Raw genomic sequence first — 20,660 nt, 5'->3', positions numbered from 1 at the left:
GCCTGGGTCTCCCAGAATGCTAGGATTACAGGTGTGAGCCACCGCACCCGGCCTACAAAGTCATGAATAATTTAGACAGAAAATATAAACTTAATGCTAGATAAATCTATTAGTTAAAAAAGGAATATCCAATAAAAGTAGTTACAGAGTAAAAATTATTAGTTTGTATATTAAATAGTTTAGTTTGGATGTATCTCCAAATATCCATTCAGAATTTGAACTTGATGTCACATAAGGACATTATAGACCTTTGTCCCTCGGAAAAGGTCCACTGGTACCCACTGTCAAACTCAAAAACATTGGTCTAATACAACATTTCTCCTACCCTTACTGATACTGGGATCTGTATAAACAATTTTAAAAATGGTTTAAAAAAAAAAAGAAAAAAGAAATCATAATTTTTAGAAAAGGTATTTAGGAAAAGCAATGTCCAACAAGTATAGCTCAAAAGAAGAGTTTCTGAATTGAATGGTACTACTCATCAGCTTTATTTTGTAAGCTTAATGGACTGAAAAACCCACGTAAACCCATATAAACTGGTTTATTAAAGCTTACCTTCTTTTTGAATTTTTCTATATAGAAAAAATTTTTCTATATAGAAAAAATTCTTGAGTGAAAGGAAAACATTTAAGGTTAATTTAAAAATATTATCTAGTAAACGATCAAATGCCAATCAAAACAGAAAGAAATTTCTCAACCCCAAGGTTGTAATACACTTTCCTCCTATTACGTCCTCCAAACCCATTGGTTTGTCTGTCATATTTTCTATCTTGCACATTGCCTTATTCTTTGGAGTGGTAACTAATACTAAAACTGAGATGTGATTTCTGCCTTCTAAAATTAGGCCCCTGTAAAAATAACATATGGATATTTAAAATTAAACCAATTTGTGAAAAACAAATAATGGCCAAATAGTTTTAAGTTTTACAGTTGTGAAATTCTAACCATAAATTTATTCAGTAGGTATGAAGATGTCCCATATTTTAAGCTTCTCTCTCTCCAGGGTCGCAGTTCTAACTGCCTAAACTATTTTTATACTTTTTTCATATCTCTATGACTACATTGTGTAGAGTACTTTAACTGGGCCTGATAGACTCAATTATGTCGAATACACAAACAATTGCAAAAACATGTCTACTAACCAGTAATTTCTCATGATTTACACAACGACAAGATATTAATATTTAGTGTAGTATAAACCACCATAGGGAAGCAACATCAGAATTATTTCCACCCTCATAACTCAGGCAATAGAAATCCCAAATATGATTTCTTAAAGTCTTTCAAATAAGTGTTAAGAGCTTTAAAAAGTGATTATAGGCATGCCTGTAGGTATAATAGACTCATCCACAGGGACTTTTCAAAATGTTATTAATTACCCATATCATCTGCAAACAGAATTAGGTAAGACAGATGCAAATTTCACACCATTGGAGGAAAAAAGACCAAAAAAAGTCAGAACACACTAGAACATTTTTGCTTCATTACTGACATCAATTAAGTCTGTCATATTATTTTAATGGAAATGTAGATAATAATGTAATGTTGCCCTAAACTAATATATCTTGTTCTACAGGAAGCCAAAATGAAATCTGAAGACAGAAAGGACTACAGAAAGAAAAAGAGAGAAGGAAAAAGAAGAAATAAATAAAAGAGGAAAGAAAAGGAAAAGAGGAAAGGAAGGAACTTTAGCATTATTACTATTTTTTTTTAGCATTATTACTATTAACTAAACTTCTTAAGACACTGATAGACTGATTTCTCAACTATGAGTTAGCACACATATATTTCTCAAATGTTCAAACAAATCTTATAAATGAATCTAATAGCCTATGAATATTAAAAGCATATCCTCAGCCACCTGCAGTGGCTCACACCTGTAATCTGAAAACTTTGTGAGGCTGAGGCAGGAGGATGAACTGAGACCAGGAGTCCAAGACCAGCCTGAGCAACACACCAAGACCCTGTCTCTAAAAAAAAATTTTTTTTTTCAAATTAGCCAGGAGTGGTGGTGCACACTTGTAGTTCCAGCTACTCGGGAAGCTGAGGCAGGAGGATCACTTGACCCCAGGGGTCCAAGGCTGTGGTGAACTATGATCGCATCACTGCACTACAGCTTGGGCAACAGAGCAAGACTCTGTTTCTTCTTTAAAAAAAAACAAACAAAAAAAACCCTTAAAATCAAACATAGCCTTACATAATGGAATAACACTAATTTATTTACCAGTGGTATAATAGTTGTTGCTAAGAAAGTTTAATATTTCCTTTTTGCTATTCTATAAATTATCACTTGCAGAGTATTCTTAGGAATAAGTAAATGCCAAAGGCTAGCCAATTTTAAAAAAAAGGTGGGGGAAATTCTGGCAAAATAAAACTTTTCTTTAGTTTGAGAAAACAAATTCCATATAAATATTACTCAGAAATATCTAGTATTTTTATATGCTTCACAACTTACAAAATACCTTCTAATAATATCTTAATTTGATCTACAATCTTGATATTTAACATGACTCCTTTTAATTTTAACTGTTAGAAATTGTGCCTTACCCTTCTAAAAGTTAAATAGGGCAATTAAAATTGAGCTTGACATTTTATCGTCAATACTTTATAAAACTGGCAAGTGAAGTCAGCATTAGTGACAAATTATTACAAGAGTAACTCCAGTGACAAATTACTGAAAGTCTTAAAAATGTAAATACATTACAAGACAATGGTGAACATATGGTTTCACATAAACAAAAAAAATTGCTAAAATATGATTGTACCCAGCACCCTCTTTATAATACCATTCTTTTATGGTTGAGCATTTCAAATGTTATAAAGAGGAGTTGTTTTTAACTTAAGGGCAGCTATACTTAATTCTGTGGTGTTTTTAAACTATGTATTTATAGGAGAGAGCCTTATAATGAGGGTGGAGAGTATTAAAAGCCACACTACACACACAATAGGCCATCATGCATTTTAACCCATTATTAAACTTACCCCTCTTTTGAGGCTTCTGAAAGAAGGAATTCTGGGCTTCCCTGTTTTTATTTCATTCATACAATAATGCACGGGCTCAATGGAGAATGTGAGAAACTGGGACCCATTAGGAGTACTGGATGTGAATAAACTAGTAGGGGTTAAGGGTGGGGACTGTGGCTAATATGGAAATAAAGAAAGGAATCAATAAGCCAAATGTGCATAGTCTTTTCCTAAATGAAAATTCTATTTTTGGCAACATACTTTTCACAAAATATATCTCAAAGTTTTCTATAAAAATAAGAAATTAAACATAGTTTTGCCAAAAACTATCATTATTTAAATCAAATTTACTTTTAAAATGTACCATTTCACTTGATCACTTTTTACAAGCTGACAGATTAAAAATAGAATACACAAATTATAGAGAAAGCGATATAGATAAAAAATTCTCTTCTGATTTCTAGAATATTAGCATCACCATGGATTCCTAGTTATACTTAACATGTACTTGTCAAGAGATAAAGGCAGCAGCTACAGCTAAAGTTATCTAAATAGGTAATATCACATATAAAATAATAAAATTATAACTGATTATCAGAGATAGGCAAAAAACTTTCATTGCATTCATGGCTTTCCTCTTAGACTATTTCTATTCCATCCTATTTCACCTCTTTTTTAAAAGATTTCAGTATTCCTTGTATTCCTAAGCTCCTCTAGCTACTCTGATATGACTAAAAAAGGTCTGACTTCTCAACTTTTTGACTGGACAATATTATTAATAGCATGAATAAAGTGTGAGTTAATTATAATTGTGCTTTTAAAGACATTTATAGGTAAACTGTAATTTCAGTTGAATTTTAATTTTATCCACAGTCATATGCCAAGATAAAAAAAAATAATCAAGTATACTTTAATATAGCACAGATTAAAAGTATCTATTTTCCTTACTCATATGACACTATTATAATCACTTAGTTGATAAGAAAGACAAAGCACTCATCTATTCCATCTGCTCACCTGCTAAGCTAGATTTATATATCTAAAATAAACAGCACATCAAAAGGTGAGTTCTAACAAGAGTTGAGATTCTCTTGCAAACTAGACATTTTAAAAATTCCAATTAACCAAAAACATTGAGCCATTCCCATTAAATGATAAAATAAAATATGAATGATAAAAATAATTTCAGTAGTATGATCTATAAGACCCAATTTGACATTTATTATTACTGTGTCAATCATTCATTCCAAATGACAATTGCCATTTTAGTGGTCTTTTAGTTAGATCATGTCCCTTTAGAAATTCTGATGGAAACTATATACAAAATAGATTTTCAAAAGCAAATATTTAGCTAGATAGTAACAACTGAGTTAATATTCTTAGTCATTATTAAGCAGTGGTCAAATGTTAAATCCAGAAATAATTTTTACTATTAAAGTATAAAACTCTATGTTTCCTACTAAGTGAAAGGTTATTGGAATCAAAACTGAAAATATTTATCCTCCATTAATAGTAAATCATTATCCATTCAATACCTGCATTGATTTAATTGACACACTAAAAAAAACTCATTAGCATATAGGAATTTTATGACTTTTACCTTTGGCTTCTTTCCAAAGAGCCACAATTTGCCCTTGGCCTTTCCTACTGTGGTTTTGGCATCCACTTTCCCACTTTCCTGTTTGGATGCACTGATAGTCCCATCAGAAATGGTTCTATATATGTGTTGACTATAATCTTCAAATGGAAAGTCTCCTGGAGGTTCAAAACCAGACTTGAAGGAGTCTACCACCATTTGAGAGTCCTATACACAAGAAACATAAGTTTTTAAAACCATATAATTTGCTCATAATACATTAGCTTTCAAAACTTTAATCAGTACAAAAAAACAACAAACAAAAGTTTAAAGAAATAATCCTACAGTGATCACTAAAGGTTTAAAATGAATAATTTCTTCCTGTGAACGTGCAGTAAACCCTAAATATTTTAATCCCAATTGAAAAATATAGTAACTTAAAAATTAACCACGTAATTTATAATAATCATGAAATGTTTTTGCTCAGTAATTCAACCCCCTGAAATTCATATGAAGACTAGTTATAGCTGATAGGAAAATTTAACTGACAAAAGGAATATAGAAAGAGGTTATTATCAAGTAGAAATTCTGAAAAGTTTCAAAAGTAAAATGTTTTTGCTTTAAGGAATGTCTACAAAGAAGTTGATCTACAGACCAAGGAAAAAGCTTCTAATCATAAAAGAGAGTAAGAGATGGAGTAGAAGGGCTTTCATTCATCCGAAAGGGAAAAATATAAAAATATATATTAAATACATACTGTAGAATGTTAACAGAGCAACAGAGAAAGATCTCATAAACAGTAGTAAGTGCAAAAAGCAAGTTTAAAAATGTAAAGTGTAGGCTAGGTGCAGTGGCTCACGCCTGTAATCCTAGCACTCTGGGAGGCTGAGGCTGGCAGATCATTTGAGTTCAGGAGTTCGAGACCAGCCTGAGCAAGAGTTGAGACCCTATCTCTACTAAAAAATAGAAAAAATTAGCTGGGTATGGTGGCGCACGCCTGTAGTCCCAGCTACTTGGGAGGCTGAGGCAGGAGGATCACCTGAGCCCAGGAGTTTGAGGTTGTTGTGAGCTAGGCTGATGCCACAGCACTCTAACCCAGGCAACAGAGTGAAACTCTGTCTCAAAAAAAAAAATAAAAAAGTAAAGTTTAATATGATTTACCTGTAACTTAAAAACTCACATTAATATTATATATTGTTTTTAGACATACATACCTCCATCTAAATGTTTTACTGATGTCTTAACCTCATCATTTTCAAACCGAATACTTTATTCCCACAAACTCCTCCACTAAACCCCTAACTACCTCTCCTCTTAGTTCCCCATTTCTGTTAATAGTATATATCAGGGGTCCTCAAACTTTTTAAACACAGGGCCAGTTCACTGTCCCTCAGATTGTTGGAGGGCCGTTGGAGAGTACATGCAGCGCACATTCCACACATGCACACTGTGGGCCCGGGACAAGTTGGCTGCTTAAGCAGGACAGGCAGCGGCGGCAAAAACACCCGATGGCCCAGATAAACGTCCTCAGCGGGCTGAATGTGGCCCGAGGGCCGAAGTTTGAGTACACCTAGTATATATTTTGCCCATCATTTAGTCAAAAGTCATTCTTAAGTCATACTTATTTTTGTCACTAATGCTACCCTCAGCAATCACTTGCTAAAATGTAAGAAGAATAAGAAAAGAGGAGGAACCCAATTATATTGTATAACCTTGGATACAGCCATACTAAAATATTATATGCACTTTGGAAGTCCCAATTAAAGAAGCCAAAAATCCTCTTTTCTTTTCTTAAGTAAGGATTCTCAATAATATAGTATCTATTTAATAGGCATGCTGTGAAGACTAAAATACATGGTACATATTTGACACTCTCCAAATGCTCTTTTCTTTTGTTCTTCAATCATATCCTCAGTTTCTGCCAAGCATACTTTGTGATCACTCAATCAACATTTACTGAGAAATTACCAGATACGCAACTCTGCTACACCTTAATCAAGGTACAGTGTGATTAGATGTATTAATATTTCCTCAAGGAAGGAGAACTATGCAATTTCCTCTGTTCATAATGCCCTCCTTCTTCCTCAGTATCATTCCATACACTACTCATGTTTATTGATCCAGCTCAAGTGCCAACTCTGATGTTAACAGCAACTCTGACAATTCTATATGTTTTTCTCTTTCTAAAGACTAATAGTATAACACAATTTGTAACAGGTTCACATAGGTGAACAGGTAAACAGGTGAATTATAACCTATTTCACAGGTTCTTTATACTCTTGGGTTGGAACTGAAAAATTAGTGGGAGAAAGAGAAAGTTAGAAATCTTTAAAAAAAAAAAAAAAAAGAATCAGAATTTTAGCATTTAGAAAGGTTGCTTCGAGCCCAAAGGAGTCTAACAATATTGCAAGACTTTCTTCTACAGAATTTAGAACCAACTACATGTCAGATTACTTTACCCCTTTTCCCAGCTCATTTCACTAACTTAAACTACACAGCTAAACCACATATATTTATTCAAAGATAATTATATAGCACTTACTCGTCTTTCATCAACTGATTTTGCTGCAAGAATCATTCCTTCCAAACACTTTGAAATTATAGGAATAACTTTGCGTTCTGAGTCTGCAAAGCCTCTGTAACACTCACTGAGTTTAATAGTCCTTCGTTCATCCATTTCTTGCAGTTGCTAATAATCAGGAATTTAAAAAAAAAAAAAAGGAAAACTGAAATTTCCAATTATTCTAAAGGAATTAGTGATCCCCCAAAATTAAAGATTTCTACCCTAATAGTTACAGTACTGTAATACCTTTTAACAGGTGCTATTGATTCACAATACTTAGAAACTGAAGCTTCCTGAACAGCAAAAGGAAAAAACAAATCAAGCCCTTTAGTATCATCCTAAAACCAGATGACACTGGTGTTCTGGCCTTCTAAAAGGACCCTTGGCCAGGATCAGTGGCTCATACCTGTAATCCCAACACTTTTACTCTTCAACCTGAGTGGTTCTTATTTGTTTCCAGGAAACGTTTCATTTTAAGACAAAATTCTGGCACTAATTTTTTTTTAAGCAATTGGCCTCTGACATATGCAAGTCTGAGATTTCTAACCCCTTAAGTTAGTTCAAAATACTTTAGGTAAGACCTGACTGAAGCAAGGGTCCACAGTTGATTGAATACCAAAAGGTATCCAGACCTACTAGTCTACAGCTCAGAGATGGGGACACAAAAGGAAAAAGAAGAAGCCACAAGGTCAAAGCAGCACATATATAGAATCCCCACAATTCAAAATTCACTAGCACATGCCACTAGGAAATATGCTGTAATACATGAAGTCCAATAACTTAAAGGTATTTTTGACACTTCCTATTTGTCAACATTGACCTTCCTCTTTCCTAGGAAGCAGCCACACAGCTCAAGTCCCCAAATTCCCACAGTTTTATACCACTTTTCCTCTTTAATTACTTCCCAAAGCAGGGGAGTTTACTCTAAGATCTGAATTTTCACAAAAGAATTGTTCCCAGCATCACAAAACAGAAAGACTCCTCTATAGAAAGGCCCAACCACAGGATCAGGCTCCAAAACACAAAAGGTAGCTGATCTCCAAGTTAAGGGCTCCCCAGAATATGAAGACTTAGCTAGTGAGCCTAGAAAAACACCACAGAATAAGGACTGGCAGGTTTTACTCTCTGGATTAAATGACCAGAATCTGATACCGACTCTAGTCTATCAGCTCGCAATACAATTCCTTTATACCTCTAACTTGCCTTACAAAGAAAAAAAAAGTATACTTGGACTGACATTCTCTCCACATAAGCTCTGCTCTCTGAGATACTATTTCATTCAACACTGTTTTACTCAATCCCTTTTCTCTAATTTCCCTTCTTTCTAAAAAAGGGGCAGTAATATAATTTATTCCTCGTGTAAATTCTGCAGTCTTTACCTGAGGCTGTTTGGCAACTGTTATCATCAAGTGATGATGGACAGGATTTATAAGCAGCAAGCTCAAGGCCTGAATTACATTTATGATCTAATGAAGTCAGCAAGATAAGCAGGCAAAAAGCAGGCTAACAAACATTTTATAAGATTTATTTCTGCCACCTGGGCTAATGCCAAGGATTCTGGTTTGGTTTCAAAAAGCTACACTCCAATTCTAGGTGAGCAGATTACATTATACAATTTTAATGAATTCTCCTTATCATATCAAAATACTTAGTGATACAACAGTACTTAAATTTATCTCAAAAATGTCATTGTTTCAGTGGACTATTTATAACACTAATAATAAATGTGTAGAAAATTTGTAATTTAAAAGTTAGGAAAAATATACTTTTCAAATCTATAATCAGGAAGAAATCTCTTATCACCAATCTTGATGACTAGTGATCTAGAAAGGTTCTGATGTGTAAGATTTAAGTTCTACATTTAAGGATTAGCTCTTCCAATTCTAAAACTACATTAACTTCATATATCTAAAACTTACCTTGTAAATCTGAGGAATTACTACATAGAAATGTTTGTGTTGTTCTCCATTAAAGTTTTGTAATTGTGCAGCATATTCATTTTTATTCTCATCAGCCGTATGTGTACGCAGATTCAAATGCTGTTTGGCCTAGGGGCAAATTGGTCCAAATCATTACCAAGAAAAATAACAAAATCATAGCAATTCACTGTTCTAAAATTATACTAAAACTAGATTTTATCAATACAGAAGTCAACACCTGACATCAAGAGAATAATGAAGTGGTCTGCCTTTTCAAAACTATTGATATCATTTAAAATTTAAGGAGACACTTGCAGATCTTATAGTCAGAGTGGTCTCCTTATTACAATATTCCCCTTCCCCCATACAAATAATCTGTTCAAACAAATTATCTCCTTATCAAATCCAAGCTACAAATAAATAAATGACAGCATTATAACTTGAAACAGTGTGCTTTTCTTTTTTTTTTTGAGACAGAGTCTCACTTTGTTGCCCAGGCTAGAGTGAGTGCCATGGCATCAGCCTAGCTCACAGCAACCTCAAACTCCTGGGCTCAAGTGATCCTACTGCCTCAGCCTCCCAAGTAGCTGGGACTACAGGCATGTGCCACCATGCCCAGCTAATTTTTTCTATATATATTAGTTGGCCAATTAATTTCTTTCTATTTATAGTAGAAACGGGCTCTCGGTCTTGCTCAGGCTGGTTTCAAAATCCTGACCTTGAGCAACCCGACTGCCTTGGCCTCCCAGAGTGCTAGGATTACAGGCGTGAACAGTGTGCTTTTAATCAAAAGAGAAAACCACATACATTCAGGTACATTTCAGATTGTTAAAAAAGTTAGTAGTAAAACATTTATCCACTCATGTCCAACTAAAATAAGAAACTAAAATCACAGTGAAACTAAATAATGATAAAAATGTGATTTTTGAATAATGTAATATTCAACAATTTTCCATCTCTTTACATAAGCAAAAGTACTTTAAGGAATGCTTTATTTCAAATATAGTTCTCTTCCTCTTGATCTCTTGTAGAAAGTCAAATTAGTTATTATCTAACTAATTAGTTATTACCCCATCAACACACATAGGATAGGAAATCAATCTCAACAGCAACTATGCCTTCATCTGAATCTGAATGTGGCTAACATACTGTAATAAATGAACACATATTAATTGCTTTCTTAGACCAGTATGTGTAATTTAAAGTAGGCAAATATTTGTATATTTTAGACTTAGAAATAATGTATCTCTTGAGGAAATTCTAATACTGATACAAATGGTGACTCATTTCCATATCTAAGTAATAATAATTTGTTATCAAAGTTGGTTTGGACTACTTCTTACCTTTTCAACATCTGCCTTGGTTGCATTAGTATCGTTATCCAATCTTTCATAACTTTGTTGTGCCTTTTCTGCCTCTCTACATTCTCTTTCAAATTTCTTTTTACTCTGTTAAAAAAAAATCAAAATATCACACTGAGAAAATAAAATTGGATTATCTAAGAAATAACTTTAAAATGTTGGTACTTTGTATTATGTAGAAATGAACTGCACATGAAAAGTAAAACTGGTCCTTTCTAAATCAGAAAATAAATTTTACTATTACAATCAATCCATATGCTTTATAAATATCAGGCATTAATTATGGACTACAAAGAAAAACACAGATATGTCTGAGTTAATGTTTAATATTATACATCTCATCTCTCAATTTAAAAATGTGTATTTTGTAATTTTTTATTAATAAGTTCACCTTCAGCAGGACTTCTTGGTTTGGTGTTTTTGTTTAATTTTTGGTGACTGTTTTTATACTTTTTTTTTTTTTTTTGAGACAGAGTCTCGCTTTGTTGTCCAGGCTAGAGTGAGTGCCGTGGCGTCAGCCTAGCTCACAGCAACCTCAAACTCCTGGGCTGCAGTGATCCTTCTGCCTCAGCCTCCCGAGTAGCTGGGACTACAGGCATGCGCCACTATGCCCGGCTAATTTTTTATATATATATCAGTTGGCCAATTAATTTCTTTCTGTTTATAGTAGAGGCGGGGTCTCGCTCTTGCTCAGGCTGGTTTTGAACTCCTGACCTTGAGCAATCCACCCCCCTCGGCCTCCCAAGAGCTAGGATTACAGGCGTGAGCCACAGCGCCCGGCCTGTTTTTATACTTTTTTGAAGGAACCCCAACATAGCTTGGGATGTGGAAGTGTCCCTCCAAAGTAGTTTTGCATTGTTTTTTTATAAGTGTCCCAGGAAGACTTTTTGGCTCAGATAATAGAAAACCATCATCCCAGATCAAAGATCTTTTTAAAATTTTGTACTTAATCCAAATTACTATGACTTTGTAAAAGCTATTCACAAACTAAGCCATGTAACATGTATTTCTTTTCCTGCATACTTTTTTTTTTTAAATCCTGGAGTTAATACAAGTCATCTTTTTTTCAGTTTGCTTAGTTTTCAATATGCTTATCTCTAATTCAACACCATTTTCCCCCAGTTCCTTAAATCTCTCTATAGTTAATTCTAACATATTAGGAATTTTATCAATTTTATTACCATGAATAAATCTCTCCCAAAGGCTTCTAACCTGCTAAAGTTTGAACTCATTATCAACTAGGCCTAATCTATAGCTGTTACCTTGAGATTTCCTTCCCCCATTAACCTTGGGATTCCTTTCACCTCTTTCTCTCTACTTGGATCCCCTATTTATCTCCAGTTTCCTAGCTTCATGCTTTCCCCTTCTTGATTCACTTCCTCATTTTGCAAGAACATCTTCAGCAGTAGCTTCTGAAAAAAGTTTGCAGGAGATAATTTTTTGAGTCTCCATGGCTACAAATGCCTTTACCATCACTTTTAACTGATAAAATCTGGCTGGATACAGAACTCTTAGTTGGAAAAAATATTCCTTCAAAAATTTGAAAGCACTGCTCCACTATCTTCTGGCTTCCTGTGTAAATGTAAAATGTCATTTTGATTCCTGATCTATTGTATAAAGCATGTTTGTTTGTTTTTCTCTCTGGAGAGTGGTAGAATCTTTTCTCTCTCCTAAGGATTATGAAATTTCAGGAAGATCTGTCTTTATTATTTTTTTAATGATGCATAATAAGTGTACATAGTTTCAGGGTTCATATAATTTATAAATATTAAATTTGTATACTTGGGATATACATCACCTAAAATATTTGTCTCTTCTTTATGCTAGAAACATCTGAATTATTCCCTTCTAGCTATTTTGATATATACAATAGATTATCATAAACTATAGTCACTCTACTGATCTAACAAACACTAGGTCTTATTTCTTCTATCAAACTGTATTATTTATATACCCAGGATAATATGACTCCACTGTTCTGGGCACCTGGGAAATCCTTTCCATCTGAAAACTCATGTCTTTTGGTTTTGGGAAAATCTTCTGACTTATTTTTGTCCACTTTCTGTGTTTTCTCTTTTCTAGGATGATTATTTTGAAAATGAACCTACTGGATAAGTCCTCCAATTTTCTTATGTTTTCTTTCATATTTTCAATTTCTGTCATTTTGCTCTACTTTTTGAGCGATTTCTTCTACTTTATTCTTTCTAGTGGGTTTTCATTTCTGCTATCAAGAAGTTCTTTTTTGTTCTTTATATGTACCTTTTTTTTTTTTTTTTTGAGACAGAGTCTCACTTTGTTGTCCAGGCTAGAGTGAGTGCCGTGGCGTCAGCCTAGCTCACAGCAACCTCAAACTCCTGGGCTCGAGTGATCCTTCTGCCTCAGCCTCCTGAGTAGCTGGGACTACAGGCATGTGCCACTATGCCCGGCTAATTTTTTATGTATATATATCAGTTGGCCAATTAATTTCTTTCTGTTTATAGTAGAGGCGGGGTCTCGCTCTTGCTCAGGCTGGTTTTGAACTCCTGACCTTGAGCAATCCACCCGCCTCGGCCTCCCAAGAGCTAGGATTACAGGCGTGAGCCACAGCGCCCGGCCTATATGTACCTTTTTTAATAGTACCTTAGTTCGTGGATATATTTTCTCTATTCCCTTTGAGAATATTAATAACAGTTTTGAGTGTTTTGTTTTTACTTTTTAATTTTTGTTTCCTTTCATAGTCACTGCTTCTTCCACATTGCTTTTTTTCCTACAAACTAGTTTTGATCTCTCATATGCATATTAGATCTGTCTTTAAATATCCAGGGATCCTTGGCTATCTGCTCTTATTTAAAAAGCCAACAGGTGGTGGCTCGACAGGTGGTGTTTGTGTATTATGATATTTCCCTCTAGGCCAGGTAGTTAGTTTCCTTGGAAAAACCCCAAGTATCAGTAAGTTTTTTCTCTGATTAGATTCCCCAGGGAAGCCTCTTACAATTTCTAACCTGGAAAATACATGCCTTATGACATGTATTTTGAGAATTGTTCACAAGAAGAAAGCAAGGGAATTCAGCATTTTGTATTTACCTAATCTTCTTTTCAGAACCAGTTACAACAACATCAATTTCTTGTCTTAGGGATTACCAAACCATAAAAATAGTGCAAATTTGGATCCCAAATCTTATGACTACAAGAGCTAAGAGTTTAAATTTCTCATAGGATACCTTTCCTCCTTTGACCTTCAGACAAAGTTTCTTTGATGTCTCTCTTGGCCAATGGGAAGAATTATTATAATCCACCTTTTCCTAAAGATTTAGTCCTCCAGAGTTTCAAATCTTATACAAGGGTTGCAGTTCCAACTGCCCTAAAGGAGCTAAAACCTAATCTCTGTTCCTGTGTATTAAAACCTAAGCCCTTAACAAGTACCAGGTCCAGTAAATCATCATATCCCAATACTCTTGCCCTCATTTTTCCAAATACCACTGTATCAGCTGATATAGCTCATACTATTGCTCTGGCTTTATTTACCCTTACATTCCTAGCAGTTAGAGATTTCCCTTTCTTTTTGGTAGCTAAGAGTTTAAAACATGATTTTAAAAACTGCCATAGCTAACCTTAACATTTGTACCCCCATAATATGCTGAAATAAAAAAAACAAAAACTGGCCAGGCGCGGTGGCTCACGCCTGTAATCCTAGCACTCTGGGAGGCAGAGGCGGGCGGATTGCTCGAGGTCAGGAGTTCGAAACCAGCCTGAGCAAGAGCGAGACCCCGTCTCTACTATAAAATAGAAAGAAATTAATTGGCCAACTAATATATATATATATATATAAAATTAGCCGGGCATGGTGGCACATGCCTGTAGTCCCAGCTACTCGGGAGGCTGAGGCAGCAGGATCGCTTGAGCCCAGGAGTTTGAGGTTGCTATGAGCTAGGCTGACGCCACGGCACTCACTCTAGCCTGGGCAACAAGCGAGACTCTGTCTCAAAAAAAAAACAAAAACAAAAAAAAACAAAACAAAACAAAACAAAAACTGCCATAGCTATTATATCTAGGTATTTGTAACCAAAAGGTTTCTAAGTCAGTTCAGTTTGTCATACTGTTAGAACCAGATATACCTATAACTTACATCAAATAAATGTGCTCTGAGATTTTTTACAAATTTCTTTAAATGTAGGCCTTATACTTAGTACAGGTATTTCAATTAGTATGAAACACCAAACGAGATACTAACAATTTATTCAAAGCACATAAAATATCTAAATATGTTCCTTGGGATCATATGTTTAAAAAAAACCCGAAGCGATAGATAGATATATGTAATATACAGAATGTCACTTTCCTATGAAAATTAAGGTTAAATTTCCACATTTAATTCTCTGAAACTCAGCTCTGAGTTGTTTTCAAATTGAGTAACTATAGGCTAATAATTTTGGTGAAAATTGAGGCTATTTGTATACAAAAATATTTTTATATTAGGTGTCTTATTTGTAGAAAAACACCTATACTAACTTCCTTGAACAGTAAAAGTACCAGTACGATATGAAAAATACACTTTCTCTGAATAATATATCATTATACAATATAGAAATATACCCAAGAAAAGATTCCTTTCTTCTTCACCCTGTGTATGCCAGACTAATAACAGCCACTTCTACTCACCCACCCTTGCTAAGCAAAGGCTGCCTCCTAGTATAGAGGCTGAAAATAGCTGACACTTGCTGTCCCAGACTCACCACAGCTGGGGCAAGTAATCTAATCCTGTCAAAGCACCCCAGAGGAAGTCTTCTGGGGGTTTTCTGGGAAAGTTTTCCTTCCCTGATAAAAACGGGAGTTTGAAGAGAAATACCCCCTTTTTACTGCCTTTGGATGCAGCTGAATGAGGATATGGTGTTTGGCTGCTTAAACCAACAACTGACCATAAGGAGACAAGGCTGACAAAAAGAGCCAACATGGTCAAATGGCAAAGTGGACAAATGGAAAGGAGATAGAGCCTTGGTGACATCACTAAGCTTCTGAACTACTCCATTTCTAAGCTCTGTTCTTACAGGCTTCTATGCCCTATTACTTGGAGCCTCCTAACTGAAGGACCTGGCATCTCTGATGCTTCTATCTTCTACTCTCTGACCATTCCTTCAAGATCTCCTTTACAGGTTCTTCTGTCCTCACTGTAAATGCCAGTGCTGCCTATTTTATTTATCCTAGGGTTAATAGCTATCTTTTAATTTTTTTCTCAATTTTTAATACGCTGTCAGTAATTCAACCTGATTTCACCAGTTCTTTATACCTCTTCCAATTTTTTCAAACATGTTAGGAATTCTACAATTTAATTTTTTTGACTAATCAGGAAGATATGGAACTAGGAAATAGGATCCTAACTTGCTTCTACATAATAAATAGAAATTATATGTATCAGTCTCCCCCACTAGACTGCAGGCTCTATAAAAACAAGAACCACATCATATTCATTTTTGTACCTTTTGGGTACAAAAGGATACTTTAAATAAACACTAGTGGAACTCACCTTTTTCTCATAGTATTATTAATGCCTAAAGGAAATCTCTCCTACATTTTTATGCTTATGACCTCTATAACTTTTGCTTAATAGCTGTCAATTGTTCTAAAGACAAGTCAGCACATATTAACACGAATAATTTGTGCCAACACCAATTTTCAAAAGAACCAATAACTCATGAATGTAGGAGTCTGTTATTTTGTGCAAATGAAAACACACACATTGCACACAATTATTAGGTAGCAGATACTGAAGATTCTAGTTAAGGCAATGTAAAATTTAACCAACATAAATACTCCCTAAAAATCTGGCTAAAACCAATTAGAAAGAAAATCAAAACAAAAATGAAAACAGATTATTAATATACCTAAGAATTCTCAATGGTGATTAGAAACTTACATCAATGATAGTCATACAGAACTTTAAGCTTTGAATATGTGCTTTTAAAGGGGAAAGAAAGGCTAAAAACAGCATATGTATGAGATTTTTTTAAATCTCAGAGTTCTTATTATAAGGACTAAATTGATTAATTTAACATGAAAAACTCTCTTCAGCATAATTTTCAAGGAATTCAGTGTCTGCCAGACAAATATGCTGATAAAGAACAAATTGTTTGATAACCTAAGGGTTTAAAAAGAATATCTTATACTACAGAACATCATTTAACAGAACATTTTAAGTAAAGGTAACTACAGTGTTCAATGTAGACATCTTATTTTTACAAATTACTATACACCAGAACATTTCAAAAAAAATTAGCAACACCTTGGAAAATTTTTTAAATAAATTATTACATTTTTATAATTTTGCCCTATAAAGTATTTAATTTCCTAAAACGGGATGGTCTCTGACTAGAAGGCCAATATTAGGAGCATTTACAGAATTATAGAATCCCAGCCTGATTCAACAGTGAGACCCCATCTCTACAAAAAATAGAAAAAAATTAGCCAGGCATAGTAGTGTGCGCCTATAGTCCCAGCCACTCAGGAGGCTGAGGCAGGAGGATCCCTTGAGCCCAGGAATTTGAGGTTGCTGTGAGCTATAATGAAACCACTGCACTCCAGCCCAGGCTACAGAGCAAGACCCTGTCTTAAAAAAAAAAGAAGTATAGAATCACTGAACTGGGAGAAACATTTCATATAATCTAGTACACTCTCTTTATTTTTCATATGATAAAAATGAAGTTAAAGGAATTAAGTGCTAAGGAAAAGATAGAATCTTGGTTCTCTCAGTTTCAGTCAGGGGTCTTCTAAGATTTATCACTGTTGCCTTATTATTTCTCTCTTCTATTTATACTTTATAGTAACTTCCATAAAGTCAAAAAGAATCTCCCTAAATGTTCACAATGATATAAAGATCACAGAGTTCATTTAAGTACAGACTTATACAGAAAAAAAGAAAAATGACAAAATGGTCTCACATCCTTCATTTATACTTTATCGACTATTATGCAACAAAACCCACGTCAAATTATGAATAATACACTGAGAAACATTAAACTCAAACGGATTGAAGCATAACAGAATTTAGGCCTAACCTAGTCAACAAAATTTATGTAAGCCATGAAAACATCATAACTCACATTATCCATCTGTTTCCAGCACATGTCAAGGTATTGTTGAGCTTTTCGTCCTTCTTGGAGATGCTAAAGATTATAATCACCAACAAAAAACAAAATAAGATAAAGCAAACAAAAATAACTACATTTAAATATGAAACAAAGGCTAAAGTCCCAAAAAGACTATTTATTTTTTCAAGACACTAATTATATAACTTTACCAAAACCTAACAAGAAAAAGCAGAACTAGAACTCTCTAAAATGCATTTTATAGGATATATTATTTTAATACTTTAAGTATAATCTTTAAAAGTAGATATAATGTCTAGAAAAATGACTGTTTTGAATAGGGGTTATTTTCTATAAAAGGTCAGATGATAAATATTTTAGGCTTTGCAAGCCACACTGCCTCTGTCATAAACACTCAACTCTGCCGAGATATATATATATACACACACATACACACACACACACACACACACACACACACACACACACACACACACACATATAATGCAAAAGCAGCCACAGGCAATATGTCAGTGAATATGGATCTGTTCCATTAAATTTTAATTATGGACACTGAGATTTAAATTTCACATAATTTTCACATGCCATGAAATGTTATTTTTTTATTTTTTTTCCAACCATCTAAAAATATAAAAGCCATTCTTAGCTTGTGGAAACTAGGAAACAAAAACAGGCAGTAGTCTGGATATGGGCCATGGGCTGTAGTTTGCCAAACCCTGGTCTTAAATCCAAAAGGATCATAAATTAGCAAGAGTATCTTTTGATAATTTTTAGCTAGAAGAAACTTAGTGAAATAGAAAACTAATTTATGCTGAACACACTTTTTAAAAAAACAAAGTAATTCTTTCTGTGAAAATATTTTATACATCATTGTAACTGGATAAAAATTATAAGAATTACCATTTTTCTTTCAGTTTTCAGATCATGAGCATATCTCATTAATTCACCATATACTCTGTGCGCCATTTCTTCTGCTACTACTTCTCGCTGTCCTGCATAGTCATTTAACTCATTAAGGATGTTAAAAAAGGCTATACACGAGGTAAACCTGGAAAAAAACATATTTTAAAATGGTGAGATTTATTTTTAACTTCATTACAAATGTTTTGGTAAGGTATGGATTGAGCCTAACACTTGATGAATTTTAACATACTCAACCTAAATCTCAGCTACTACTTCTATAACTTCATATGGAAAGAATCCTGCATTAAGTTCAAGCTGTACAAGTTTATATATCTTTAAGTAGTCTTTAATTTATTAGTAAAGGGATATTTGGGGTCAAAAAATAATAAGAATACTACCTGCAGGCTCTGTTGGCATACTGGAATCTCTTAAGTTGCCAACTGACTGGCCTGAGCTTGGGAATGAACTTGGTTGCATTCCTAGGCTTGGCAGCTGAACCTGTTGCAGAGATGATGTGCTTGCTCTCGAGGACAGAACCTGCCAATCATACCACTCAAATGCATCTCGATGGCTGATCTATAGCACAACTTTGCTATCAGCTCTGGACACAGCTGCCTGTATGCCTGCCCACATCCTGAATGGAAGTGAGTGAAGTACCATTATGGTTGGCACCAAAGGGGGATAGAAGGGTCAAAAATAAGGGTAAAAATGTGTGTGGAGGGAAGGAGAGAAACAAAGAGAATCACTGTATTAAAATGTATATATCTACTTTGAATACACTGTGGAACACTCTCCTGTTACAGCTAAAGACTGACAGCTCAGATAGGACTCCATTAACAGTAAACCTAAGAATCCTAACAACTGACAATTATATGCAAAGTTGTTTGCTTGTTTAAGTTCAGTCTCTTTTTGTTTCTGCATTTTACAGTCATCCACATATTCCTGTTTAAGACTGCCAAAAAGTTCATAGGCAGATCCTAACCTTTTATTCAGGGTTCAAAAATTACTCTAAAAATCTCAGTCCTTTTCATTATCCCTTTAATCCAATCAGCCAAATTGTTTTACTACCTGTAAGAGTAAAAGCAAGACTCTAACAAGCTGACAACTACAAAATAAAGTATGAAAAAATACATACCCTCTTCTTCTGTAGACAAATAACTCAAGTGGAATCCTAATTTACATTTTACTCAAAAATCCACACTCCACTATTCTAAAAAACTATTAGTCAAAGTCACTAAAATATTTCTCCTCAAAAAAGACAAACAGTAATTTGTACTTTCATAAACAGTAAATTTTTTAAATTAAAAACCTAACAGCATATTTTACTAAATAATAAAAATATAAGTATTTTTAAATTATTTAATATGTAATAATAAACAGGCATACACTTTACCTGGGCTCTTCATCTTTGGATGAACGTTTAGGACAGTATTTCTTAACCAGATTTCTACAGGAAGAAGATTTTTAAAAATTTATAAAATTCTGTTGTTGAAATAGAAATATTCTCATAAGTTTCTAATTTCATTAAATGAAGAATTTCACAACAGAAAACAATTAAGACAGCAATATGATTATCAATTCCATTAACATTATACTATGATCATTTCTTACATTTTGTTCTTAAAATACTGATACCTGTAGAAAGAAAGGTTATTTCTGTATGTATATGAGAATAATCATAACAATTTGATTATGCTATGAAATAAGAAAAAGAGGAAGAATAGGAAAAACAAAGTATAGTTAGCCTTCTGTTATCCCAGAGTTTCACATCCACAGATTCAACCAACCACAGGTCAAAAATATTCAAATAAATAAAAATACAACAACAAAAATAATACAAATTAAAAAATAGTATAGTAACTATGTATATAACTTACATTATATTAGTTATTATAAGTAATCTAGAGATGATTGAAAGTATACAGGAGGATGCATGTAGGTTATATGCAAATACTATGCCATTTTATATCAGGGACTTGAGCAGCACGGATTTTGGTATACACAGGGATCCTAGAACCAATCCCCCTTGGATACAGAAGGATGAATGTGAAACTCAGTATGTGAAACTGAGTCATGGCAAAAAGACACATTTCAAAGAAATATCAAAACTCCTATTTTTGCAAATAGGGATTTTAATGCTAACTAAGGTAAAATGTAAGCAGATGCTGACTCACTAAGGGGATAAAAGAACATTTGGTCCCCATCCTCTATAACTCCACTTTTATATGAAAATCATGACATGGCCCCTTTATCTTCTTATTTTCTAGGCAAATGAATTACATTCTGACTTATATT

At 34.0% G+C, this 20,660-nt stretch overlaps 1 protein-coding gene across 4 annotated transcripts in view; it reads right to left on the bottom strand.

Annotated features, from left to right (window-relative positions):
• FNBP1L (formin binding protein 1 like) overlaps positions 1-20,660 on the bottom strand; it is a 96,495-nt gene that overhangs the window by 18,351 nt on the left and 57,484 nt on the right. For 2 of the 4 annotated variants that reach the window (XM_012790957.3, XM_012790959.3), the window contains exons 3-10: positions 19,759-19,812; positions 18,363-18,510; positions 17,457-17,519; positions 10,366-10,470; positions 9,023-9,151; positions 7,083-7,229; positions 4,565-4,768; positions 2,983-3,141 (exon numbers count right to left, since the gene is read on the bottom strand). In XM_012790957.3, the coding sequence (XP_012646411.1) occupies positions 2,983-3,141; positions 4,565-4,768; positions 7,083-7,229; positions 9,023-9,151; positions 10,366-10,470; positions 17,457-17,519; positions 18,363-18,510; positions 19,759-19,812 (1,009 nt within the window). The remainder of the gene's footprint in view (positions 1-2,982; positions 3,142-4,564; positions 4,769-7,082; positions 7,230-9,022; positions 9,152-10,365; positions 10,471-17,456; positions 17,520-18,362; positions 18,511-19,758; positions 19,813-20,660) is intronic. The other 2 variants (XM_012790960.3, XM_012790961.3) reach the window with 1 other exon arrangement.

Source organism: Microcebus murinus, chromosome 2 (assembly GCF_040939455.1).
Source record: "Microcebus murinus isolate Inina chromosome 2, M.murinus_Inina_mat1.0, whole genome shotgun sequence".
NCBI classification, from domain to species: domain Eukaryota; kingdom Metazoa; phylum Chordata; class Mammalia; order Primates; family Cheirogaleidae; genus Microcebus; species Microcebus murinus.
Note: the sequence above shows the minus strand (reverse complement) of the source record. Positions and strands in the feature narration are given on the sequence as shown.